This window comes from Urocitellus parryii, chromosome 11 (assembly GCF_045843805.1).
Source record: "Urocitellus parryii isolate mUroPar1 chromosome 11, mUroPar1.hap1, whole genome shotgun sequence".
Taxonomy (NCBI): domain Eukaryota; kingdom Metazoa; phylum Chordata; class Mammalia; order Rodentia; family Sciuridae; genus Urocitellus; species Urocitellus parryii.
In genome coordinates, this window is record NC_135541.1 from 68,645,331 (window position 1) to 68,658,236 (window position 12,906).

The following is a 12,906-nucleotide window of genomic DNA, read 5'->3' on the forward strand; positions in this document are numbered from 1 at the left end:
TACAATTCTTAATACATTTTGGAAGCCAACTAGTGTGCTATAGTTTTAGCAAAAATACTAAAAGTACCAGAAATAGCATATTTGAGCTGGATGTGGTGGTATACACTTGTTATCCCAGACACTCGGGAGACTGAGGCAAGAGGATCATAAGTTTGAGTCCAGCTTCAGCAACTTAGTGGTACACTGTGTCAAAATGAAAAATAAAAAGGGATGGGGTTATAGCACAGTGAGAATGTCCCCCTGGGTCCAATCCCCAGTACCAATAAATAGATATTGTCTTCAATGTTCATCACTCTAAGTACCATGGTGTAATTTCCTTTCATTTGATATTATCTTTACATTTGTTGGGTTTCATCTGTCAAGATTTGTGTATTTCATTAATTATAGGAAATATGTAGTCTCTTTTTTTCATGTACGATTTTAAAAATTTGTTCTTTTTAGACATACATGGCAGAGTGTATTTTGACATTCTATACATACATGGAATATAACTTATTCTAATTAGGATTCCATCTTGTGGTTTTAAATGATGTGGAGTTATACTGGTCGTGTATTTACATATGAACATAGGAAAGTTGTATCTGGTTCCTTCTACTGACAATCTGTCTTTTTAATATTGTACCTCCTACATTCCTCTGCTTTTTCCTTTTGGAACTCCAATTAGATGCATTTATTCAAGTGTCTTTCAGAATTTTATTGTTAAAATTTAATAAAATGGCTGGGCATGATGTTGCATACCTGTAAATTCCTGCCATCTGGGAGGCTGAGGGAGGAGGATTGCAAGTTCACAGGTCAGTCTCGTCAACTTAGCAAGACCCTGTCTCAAAATAAAAAAGGACTTGGGGATACAACTAAGGAGTAAAGTATCCCTGTTTCAATCTCCTGTACCACTAAAAAGAAAAAAAAATAGTGAAATGCAGATTTTGCTGTTTGTTTTAAAATATAGTCAATTTTTGGTTTTTATTTTGTGACCATCTTAATGGTTACCTACAAATTAGAATTGATACATATTTCTGGTGAATTGACTTTTTTATTATAATGAAACAACTCTTTATCTGTGATCTTTCTACCTCAAAGTATCTTTGTCTGTTAATATATTTTAGTTGTTGACTGACCTTTATTTTATTTATTTGTATGTGGTGCTGAGAATCAAACCCAGTGCCTCATACATGCTAGACAAGCACTCTACTATTGAGCCACAACCCCATCCCTAGGGTTAAAATTATTGATCGCATGGAATATCTTTTTTATATTTTTCTAAAGAAGTGAATCACTTCAGAAATTGTCATGTACTGTATGCCTACTTATAAAAAAAACTGTAGTGGTATTTACTACTTTCATCTGCTTCCTAGATTATTCATTCAGAGCCCTTAGAATGGTCCATTTACTTATATTCTGTCGTTTATATTGTTATTGTCATAATCCTTTTTTTTAAATCCTTTAATGACTTTTTTATTAATTTATGTAGTGCTCGTTTAAAGTTACATATAAGCCGCTGTTTTCTTCATTCCTTGTTTCTCTTTTGCTCTACCATTGCTACCACATTTTTTCTTCTTAAAGTATAGATCATTCAAGATTTCTTTTTAGGAGTTTGTTTGTGACAAGTTATATCCATCTTTTTCTGATAATATTGTTATTTTGTCCACACTCTTTTGACATATATTTTTACTGGGAATATAATTCAACAAAAAATTATATCATTTTTTTCAAAGACTGTTATTCCTTCTTCCAGCTTTCATGATGTGTCCACGTTAGGTTTTGATTTGTTTTGTTTTCTCCCTGTATGTATCTAATTGGAGTTGATTGGGTATTCTGAATCTTTCATTATTTCTTTTAAAAATGATTGTTATTACTTCCTTGTATAATGTCTTAGAATCACTGTTTTTCTCTTTTCCTTCTGAAACATAAGGTTAAAAGAAACTATCTGTTTTTCTGCATCTGATCTGCTATAGAAATAATCTATTACAGTAGATAAGAACAAATTCTAGTTCTCAAGATACCTAGAATTTCTTAGGGAAAGCGAACTTGAAAATAGATCATTATAAGGGGCAGAGGATATAGCTCAGTTAGTATAGCATGCTTGCCTCTCATGCACAAAACTCTGGGTTCAATCGCCAGCACCAAAAAAAAAAAAAAAAAAAATTAAAAAGAAACTTTTAAAAATTAAAAAAAATAAGAATTCAAAAAGAAAGAAATTAGATCATTATAATACTATATAACATTTTAATGGAGGGGGAAAAAGTATATTTTGAAGATATATTAGAATATGTATCTGTTTAGACTGAAGAATGGTTAAGAAAGATGTCTTAAGAGAAAGTAATGCCTAATGAAAGGTAACAGTAGTATGGAGGAAAGCAAGTACACCGTAATTTCACAGAAATGGACTTTTTTTTTCCTACAGTATTTGACAGAAATAATAAAAGGTTATCGTAGAACTACATAGCATAAGGTCTTTAGTCCCTAGATATGAAGTTGGGACTTTATTTGTAGACCAAGCAATAAAAATGTTTCAGTGAGGGAATTTAAGGATGTCCTGTTCACTAGCCACTTTAAAGCACAGCAATATATATTGGTTAAATGTGTATAATGACATTATTTCATAGGCTTATCTCTAGTGCTTTATCTAGAGGTGCATAAAAGCTCCCTGCTATATAAACATTAAACCAAGTTTATTGAATTTGTATGATGTATTTGAATTGTATAATGTTTAGAAGATTAGAAGCATGCCCAGGGCTGGGGATGTGGCTCAAGCGGTAGCGCGCTCACCTGGCATGCGTGCAGCCCGGGTTCGATCCTCAGCACCACATACCAACAAAGATGTTGTGTCCCCCGAGAACTAAGAAATAAATATTAAAAATTCTCTCTCTCTCTCTCTCTCTCTCCTCTCTCTCCTCTCTCCTCTCTCACTCTCTCTTTAAAAAAAAAAAAAAAATAGAAGCATGCCCAATTTCTTGTAACATCCACTCCCCCCCCCCCAAAAAAAAATCCCCGTTTTTCTGTTTTGTTTGTTTTTGGTAATTTTAGCAATAGATAAGCAAATGGGAGATTTGTTATAATGGGTTTCATTTTTTAAGAAGCAAATATTTAAAAGTAAATTGAACTTTTTTTATGACTTAAAGACAGTCCTTAGAATGGAAAAATAATTTTCATCTTTTTAAAGAATTCAAAAAAATTTTTGAGCTGAGAGAACATTAATGAAGAGTTCTGATTATCCCAGTTTTGAAATATGGTTCATTATGAAGAAAAGTGTTTAATGAATATACTATAACCATATGTTTTATAAACTTACAATAACCTACACGTGAGAGAAGAAAAGTAGCAAGAAGGAAAGCAGGTTAAAAGGAAAATGGGTAAAATTTATGAAAAAAGGTGAAGTATTTTTCTTAATTTCTAAGTTTAAAAAAAGCAACCTTATGAAACAAAGCATACCAAAAGCTTAATTTCTGCCTTGTCAAATATTTTTCTGATGGCAAATTAGCAAAGTTTCAGGTGTTTTAACATTAATAAAATGAGATTCTGTAACAAACCCTTGTAAGTTTCCTTGAAGATTAACTGAATAGAAATATCAGCTACTTAAAGACTGGTAATTTTATTGAGGACTTAGTGTGTTTTAAATATGATCTAAACTCATAAAGGCTTTATAATTTAGAATAACCCCATTTGTGGCTGAGAATACTTAATCACAGATATGTTAAGTAAGTATATAATTAAGACCATACTCCTAAGTAGCTGCCCCAGGTTTTTAACCCAGGCATTCTGATCTCAAGAGTCCAGGCTCTTAACTGTAGTGTTATTTCTTATGTTCCTGTAATCCTTATTAAAACTGTGAGAACATACTTTTCCATAGAACAGTGTTACTTTTACAACTTCAGTGGATATTTCAGTGTTATAGTACAACTTACTGTATGATACAAGAATTTATTACATAGTATCTCTAACAAATTGTAATTTAACTTTTGTGTAAATGTTTCCAGAGGTAAGTAACTTTATTACATATCAAGGCAAACCATTTCATTTTTAAATAACCCAAAATGTAAGGATTTTTTTTTTTAAATCTTGTGATACAACTTTGAACCACATTACCTTTTACCCATTTGTTGATTCTCTGCCCTGTGGGAAAACAGTAAGTAGACAGTTTTCATTTCATTTTAAGACAGATGTTTAAATGTTTAAACAGGAATCATCTCCAAAACAACACATTTCCATACATTTTTCAACTGAAGGTATTTTTTAATGCATTTTACTCCTTTTTAACTGTGTTTTCTCTTAAACTCTTGTATCATTTATATAAAAAGGAAAAAGAAAACCTAACTGTACCGTGATTTGTACTGTTCTTTTTTTATAATAGATTCAGTGAGATATACTCACTCTTCCTACAGTGACTACTACCAGTTAATGTTTGTTGAATATTTACTGTACACCACACCCTGTTCTAAACTCTTTACATGTAACTTATTTAATCCTTACAATAATCTTGTAGAGTACATGCTATTTCACTGTATAATAGATGGGGAAAGGGAGGTACAGAGCTGGTAAATAACTTACCCTGTGTTGCATGTTTGTACAGAATCTCAGTGTCAAAACATTCAAACCTAGGCACTCCTATCAACTGTACTACAAACATTAAGTAGTTGTTTTTTGAACTGATATGAAACCCTTTCTATATATCAGTTTTCTACAAAAATGTGTCACTATAAAATGAACTTTTGTAGTAGCTCATTTGTAATTCAGTGAATTCATTTAAAATATAAACCTTTCATGAATTTAATCCCAGCTAATAACTCTTTGTTTCCTGAAATGTAAAATGTGAATAATATATACCTCAAAAGGTTACTTGATGATTAATAACACACATACATGTTTATTTGTATATATATAATTAAACTGTTACATGTATAAGTGTATATACACTCACAAAATAGTAGAGTTGCTTACAAAGCTTCTAAATGTAGAAAAATAGCACATAGCACAGCAATTAACAGGACAGATTTCAGAAAAGAACTAAGTTCAGATCCAGGTTTTTGCCATTTACTAGCTGTACAGCTTTGGGCAAGTTTCTTAACTTCTCAATACCCTACTTACTGTAACATTAATACTCATCATAGGACCATTTGTGAGATTATTGCTTATATTTTTAAAGCACTTAGATCCTTACTAGCACCTAGTAAGTTGTATATAAATATTAAAACACTTTTGTTTTACTGTTGTTTATCAGTGTCACGTTTAGTATCTGTATTTTTATAATTAACAAATTATGTTTTCTTGTTTTTAACTAGTGGATTTAAAAAAAATGTTTTTAGTTGTCTGTGGAACTTTATTTATTTATATGTGGTGCTAAGAATCAAAACCAGTGCCTCATATATGCTGTACCACAGAGCCCCAACCCTGAACTAGTGAATTTTTTAAAGAATATGAAATATGTTCATTAAAATAAGTTAATCACTTATTACATTCCATGGAGAGAAGAGAACCCTGAAAGCCCAAGTTAAGTAACTTGCAGTTTAGATAATTTTCTAGTTCCTTATTGCTTGAAACAGGCCTGGTACTCAGATCTTCTGGCTTTTCTAGGAGAAAAGGAGAGCTGGTGTGGATAAAAATCAAAACAACAAACTTTAGTATGAAGAATCGTAGTTACATGGTAGAATTGTTAGAAGTTAATTACTCCAAAATAATTAGATGATTCTTTTTGTTTGAAGTTTTTGTTTTTTAAGTACAAAGAACACAGTATACTTTATAAGACAGTGTACATGAATGTAAGAAATTGTGAAGGTTTGCATGCTGTGATTAAGTTGTTAGTAATTAATGCTGTCACTTTATTTCCAGAACTTTGTTTACAAAGAACTATTTTAGTGGAATTGGTGTAATGTTTTAATATGCTTTGTTCTCTAATCATTCTGGTATTGTTAAATTAAGGCATTTAATTTCAGGGTAGACTATTCACAATGCTTTATTTTATTTAAAAATAATAATGTTGGAAAAACTATTGTACAGTCACCTACTTCAGTTGCAGACTCAAAGTAATCACTTCTTCAGGAAGCGGAATCTACCCTAGTAAGTGGTCCTGCAACTCAGATATTTCTTTTGCTTGAATTAATTATTGTGTGTTTGTAATGGAATGGGATTCCATTCCATTTAGATGACTTCAAGTTCATCTCAAACCCTGTTCTTCCAGTTTTAAGCAGCAGTTGATCCTAATAAGTAACTTTTTTTTCCTTTGGTACTCTTAATTGAACCCAGGGCCTTGTGCATGTGAGGCAAGCACTCTACCAGTTGAGCTATATCCCCAATCCTCATAACTTTTAACATAATATTTTTTTACAGATTGCCCAAGGACTCCAGATACTCCAAATAGTGACCCTCGTTGTTCTACTAGCAGCAATAGATTGATGGCCTTACAAAAACAGTTGGATATAGAACTTAAAGTAAAACAAGGTGCAGAGAATATGATACAAATGTATTCAAATGGGTCTTCAAAAGTAAGTATAGCAAATAAGTTTATAGTTGATTTTCATTCTTTCGAGATTCCATATTTTTTTTTGAATTTGCCTACTTGCTAAAGTTTATTTGTAATCCCAGCATCAGTAATGGTAACGGATTGGGAGTCATTTGATGGACATGCATAAAGAGATGAAAATGTGAGTCATCTGTCATAAATGGTTTCTTTTGAGATCAACAGGGTGATGCTCTGCCTTCTTAAGCTCTCATACTATAAATAAGTATACTTTTTGAAGTTTATTTAATGCCACATATTTTGTATTTTTGTATCATGCTTTTAGCTGGTAATTTCAGTGTTTCAACAGTATTTTATGGTATTTGAGAGCGCTTTAGCCTCAGAATTATAAACTATAGACAAATTTAAAACCAATTTTTTTTCAAAGCCACATTTGTTAATTCCTTCCAAAACTCAGTTAATAAATAATTTGGCTATATGAGTAAAGGGTACACAGGCACTCTGTATTTGAATCTTTTTTATAAATCTAAAATTAATTTAAAACAAAATATTTTTAAAATTCAGGCTATAATGTGTTTTTGATCACCACATTACAGGTTTTTAGAAAAGAGCTAATGAAAAGAGCATTGGTAATTGCCTGGTTTATACCTGTATACACTTGGTAATTTCAGTGTTTAACCTCCAATGTGGATGTATAACCTCCAATGGAAAAAATTAGTATTGTGAGGAGCCACTTTTAATAATAATGAGAACATATTCTTGTTCTTAGGTTTAACGTGGCAAAAAAAAAAAAAATGTTGGGAACCACTGAACCAGATTATCATGAAAGTTCTTTTCAGCATAAGGTTCCATCATTTTAATAATTTCTGAAACTTCACACAAAGATGTATCTGTTATAAAACTCTAAATTTTAATATTTTCAACTCATTTACTTTAAAAACTTCACAAATCAGTGTTTCTTCATATCTTAATCGGGATTTGTAAATAATATCAGAATAAAGTTCTTGTGTTTTTGTTTCAATTTAGAAAGAATTTGAAATCAGAGGGGAAAAGATCTATCTTAAAGTCTCTCATTGTACTTCCAAACCTAAATGAAATTTGGGGAGACTAACAGAGAAATGTATATGTGTTATAAATTTTAAAAATTAAAGTTTAATTATGAAAATTATATACTATGCCTTATTTCAAAAGAATTTTTATTGTTTTTAGAGAAGTGTATATTTATTTGATATTATTTTGATACTTGATCACTAATGTTGAAAATTTATTATTGGTTGATAAAGTTGTTATTTTCTGTACTGTTGTTTTTAATATTGACCTGAGTTTGGAGAATTTTTCATTTTTAGCAAGTGTTATTTTGTTTTTGTTCAAAACTATGTTCCTGGAACTGTGAGTGTACCAAATGTTGCTAAGCATTTTAAAAGTAAGTTAAGCGAGTTATTGCCCTCTATCTTTCTCTAATAAGGTTTTTAAATTTTTATTGGTGGATTAGTTTAAGGGTTTTAAGAACCCTTTAAAGTTATGGGAAATATGAATGTATATGTTGATAATTGATGGACAAGGTTTTTTAAAATGGTCTCTAATCTCCACAAGATTAAGAACTGCTCCTCCAAATTGAGCAGGTATGGACATACTAAAAGAATTTCATAGAAAAGTTACAGTGACCACAGGTCCAAAATATGAGCACTCTGTTAAAGCAAATACAGATTTTCCAATAGCATTTTATTTTTAATTAGGGAATTAATTTGAGAAGGACTCAAAGGTTCAAAGCCTATTGGAAGCTTCTATAGTCTCTGAGGTAGACCTAACAGTTTTTTTCTGTCTAAGCTTATCTTTACTGTTTTCATTTCTCATCTTTAAACTTCTCAAAGGATCAAAGTATATCTTTATGAAATTAAGAAAGATTTCAGTTTGAAATTATATGGACTGTTTATTCATTAGGGATTTAATTAACAGTTTAATAGTTATTATACTAGGTTCTGGGGTATAAATGTAATAAAGATGGTGCCTTGTACACAGTAGATAACCAAGCAATAATATCCTGCTTTTAGGAGACCACTGGCTTAGAAAAGAGATACTACATGTAAATAATTACAATATGTAATAATAGTTTGCTCGAGTTACTTTTGAAACACCCTGAGGAAGGATCACTTAACTACCAGAAAAATCATTTAAGTCTTAGCATAAGATTCAAAAGTTGATTTGGCATTTGAGAAGAAATTACTCTTTAGGGATGATATGCCGAATATGTATAGGGTAAGAAATTATGGAATACCATGGATTCTTCTAGGAAATGGAAGCAATTTGATATAGGTATAATACAGGTTCTTAGCACGTTTTTTACCTAGCATATCTAGTAATAGAATATACTTTTAATATTAGTAGTTGTCAATTCCATGACCCGCTTTGCTTGGGAAAAGTACTCTAGTTGATTCCAACAGAACTGTTTCTCACTTCCCCACTAGAAGAGCGTTAATGACTGAGACAAAGTATGAGATGTAACATAACTGAAAGACAAACCAGATTGTTACAATACCTTGTATAAAATTAATTAGTTGGAATTGCATCTTATATATGGAGCTGCTAAAAACTTATAACAGGGAAAATACACTATCAGATTTAAAGTTTAGAAATTTCACATCCATCCTTCTCAGATTTGAAGAATTAAACAGAGAAGGGTAAATCTATAGGTAGCAAGTTAAAGTAGGTTTATAGTAGTCCGGGTTAAAGAGCTTTATTTTTCCTAAACAGCAGTGAAAACAAAGGAGACAAAGTCAAGCTATTCATATCTGGATACAAGGTGAAAGGCACAGTCAAAGATGATTCTTAGATTATTATGTGCACAGACTGGATGATGGTGTTCTTCACAATGACAGCAAATTCACAGAGTTGGATGGTAAATTTAGGGACAAGGATGGTCAAATTCAGATTGGCGATAAAGTTTTCTTCAGAACTTCTGTTATTGAATTCTGTAGGATAAAATTTTCACCCCTGTACATGTTATAGCCGGAATTGTCCTTTTAAAATTTAAGTAGGACATTTTTACCTTCCTATTCAAAACCCCCAGTGGCTTTTTATCATAGTTAGAACAAACCTAAAGTCTTTACTCTAACTGTAATCACAGGTGATTTATTTCTGGCTATGTTTCTCATCTTCTAAAAACACTTTTCACTCTCATTATGCAGTAGTTATACTGGCTTTTTTGTATCTTTTGAACATAGCAAGCACACTCTGAACATCAGGGCCTTTGAATTGCTGTGTTGTTCTCATTATTTCTTCCCCTGTTTTGTAGCTTTCTCTCCCTGCATTAAAGCCTCTACTCAGGTGCTGCAACATCTGCAAGCTCTTCACTACAATCCTAATTAAAATAGAACCCTGTCTCCTTATCTCCTTTCAGTTTTACCACTTTCTGAAATTACAGTTTACATGATCACTTTCTTTATCATATTTTAAACATTAGAATGTAAATTTCTTGTTATCCAGCTTGGTATAATCACTCTATCTCCAGTGCTTAGAACAATACCTGGCACATTGAGATATTTTACCAAAATAATAAGTACTTGTTAAGTTGATGGATTCTGCTATAGTATGCATTCATTACTTCTTACTTTCATTGGCCTAATATTTATAAACTATTCTCTTTTTTTAATCTTTACATACTATAATTACTTTCATTTAACCCCTTATGACTAAGATATTTCTATTATTAGTACAGAGATACGATGAAGGGCCACTGTTTTGCCCTTACCCCTTAGAAATAAAGAGTCATATATCTTGGCATTTTGTCATTGGGCAGTTGTGCCACTAAGCAACACCATTGATTTTATGAAGGGGGATGGTATCTCTGAGGGTTCAATAAGGCATACTGAAAAGATATCTGCTATTCATATGTTCGGATAAAAAACAAACTCCTTATTAAAATGTGTGCTTCTTTCCAGCATTTTGTAATTTCTCATAAGCTTTCTCATACTTTTTCCTAATTTGGATATACTGACTACCCATCTCTATCTACCCTAACCACCTAACCACCAACCCTCCAGTCTTTTTAAGTTTTATTAATATCCAATTAATATACAAAAATTTGGAAATATGTATAAACTCTTGAGACCATCACCATAATTAACATGCTTCCATATTTTTCCCTGTATTCTTTTGTGGATGTTTTGTTGTTGTTGTTGTTGTTTCTCTTTTTTGGTCTTGGATGGAAGTTTTGTATTTGGGGTTTTTTTTTGTTTGATTTTGTGTTAACACTACTTGACATGAGAAGTCCTCCAATCTTCACATATTTAAAGTTAACTTGATGTTAACAATCTAGAAAAACTTTCTGAATTCTATCCACAAAAAATGATCCCACCTTTCTTTGACATTTTCTTTGTCTACTTTTAACTTTCTGGTACATGTAATTATTATATCTCCTTAATTAAACTGTGTGCTTTATAAAGAAACATTCTGACTATTCTTCATATTTTCACTGGTCTGACAACATTTAGCATATGGAAAGTAAGCAATAAATATATTATAGAAAAAATAAAACAATAGTTGGTTTATTTATTTGAAAGTTTTATGTGTGTGAGATGTAGTTTGTTATCCAACTGTGACTTTAGAACAAAATTTAATATCCCATGGTGACTTGCCAAGTAGTAGGGTTTTTTTTATATAAAATAATGTATAACTTGAAAACATTACAGAATTTATAATAATTTTTATTTATAGTTATAAAATATTATCCATTCCAAATATAATCACGAGACATTGTAGAGTGCTAATAATTAAGTTGTTTAAACTAGTCTATTAAATTGAACCATTTTAGTTCAAAATCAGTCAAATGTTGGCATTTTCATGTGATTCAACCTAATAAATAAAAATTTTCCCAAAGTCTTCATCAACATAAAAGTCAATTATTCTCATACATTTGGGCCCACCTTCTCTTGCCTTCTACAAATTAGGTGCTAAATTAAGAAAACCCATTTGATTCCTGAGAGCATAACTTATAGTGAAAATTCATTAAATGCTAGAAAGCATAAAATTGATATGTAGTAACTGTACATTGCCTGATTTGGGGGAGCCACTCTGAATGACCCTTGCCTTCCAGTCCTGAAGCAAGAGGCTCTGACCAGTCACTACATTTGTGGTGACTTGGGCATTGTCCCAGCTGGGATAGCAAAGGCCTGTCTTCAGGTGTAGGTGTTACCTTAGAGGGTTGAGCTACACTAAGGTGTCCTTTGTAACCCTGCCCCTTCTGGCCTTTTTTTGATAGAACTTTCTAAGAACAAGAATTCTCCCAATAAAAGCTCACTTCCAAACGTGCTCGCTGCTCTCTTGCCAGCCTCTCAGTGACTTTCCCTTGCTCTGCCTTTTGGGGAGCCTGAGGCTGAGAGCAGCGAAGCTGTCTGAAACTTATTTAAAGGTAAAGTGTGTCTGCGTTTTATTTGGTGTTACTGCAAATTCAAGCAAGCGATCTTAAGTTCAGCTGCCCATGCAGGTCAGGGGCGGCAGTAGATGATATCCAAAATCAGTTTTAAAAGCCTCCATTATACATTGACGTCTGTGCATATCCCCTAGAAGTCTGGGTGGAGAAAATTTACTTTCTTATAAATTAATACAAGTGCTATTACTTGCATGTTGACTTGAAATAATTAAGAAAAATAGTATTTCTAAAGAAATAAATAACAATTGTCATTTCACAAAATGATAAAATAATAAAAAGAGCAGCATACTTGAAAAGCATGTTAATGTATAGTTTTCTTAGTATTTATACTTAACTTAATTGAGGGGCTGGGGATGTGGCTCAAGCGGTAGCGCGCTTGCCTGGCATGCGTGCGGCCCAGGTTCGATCCTCAGCACCACATACAAAGATGTTGTGTCCGCCGAAAACTGAAAAATAAATATTAAAAATAAATAAATAAATATAACTTAATTGAAATAAGATACTTAACCATTCTTTTTATTGCTCTAAAAGAGAATGTTTTAATGCCAATTAAATACTTAGTAATATAATTTTACTATCATCTAATGCTTACAAAAGCTGTTATAGGGTAATGTCCCCTTTTATACAGTTTCTTCAAGAAACCCAAGGCTTTCATAAGATGGCCAGTTTTACATATTACAATTTGAGCTGATGTCTTTCTGATGGTAGAATATTAATTGTGAGTTTTGAGATGCTAAGTTTTTCTCTTACTCTGGTCTGATCTCAAAGAGTTATTTTAAATCTTCCATTTGTCTGATATTCCTACTAGTAGTAGGTAGAGAAACTACCATAGGAAAATGTACTTTCCTTTTAAATTTGGAAGGTGAATAGTTACATTCATGAAAGCATATATAATGTGTCACAGACAAATGCCAAATTCAAGCTAGTATTCTTCTTAATAAACCACAATTATCAAATGTGTATGTGGTATTTGTGTGTATATGCCTACTTTATGGGCTAAACTGATATCTAAGGTAAGCTATTGGAG

The 12,906-nt window shown here is 31.8% G+C and overlaps 1 protein-coding gene across 2 annotated transcripts in view; it reads left to right on the forward strand.

Annotated features, from left to right (window-relative positions):
* Pkn2 (protein kinase N2) overlaps nucleotides 1-12,906 on the forward strand; it is a 116,623-nt gene that overhangs the window by 54,754 nt on the left and 48,963 nt on the right. For both annotated transcript variants that reach the window (XM_026403322.2, XM_026403323.2), the window contains exon 3: nucleotides 6,322-6,476. In XM_026403322.2, the coding sequence (XP_026259107.2) occupies nucleotides 6,322-6,476 (155 nt within the window). The remainder of the gene's footprint in view (nucleotides 1-6,321; nucleotides 6,477-12,906) is intronic.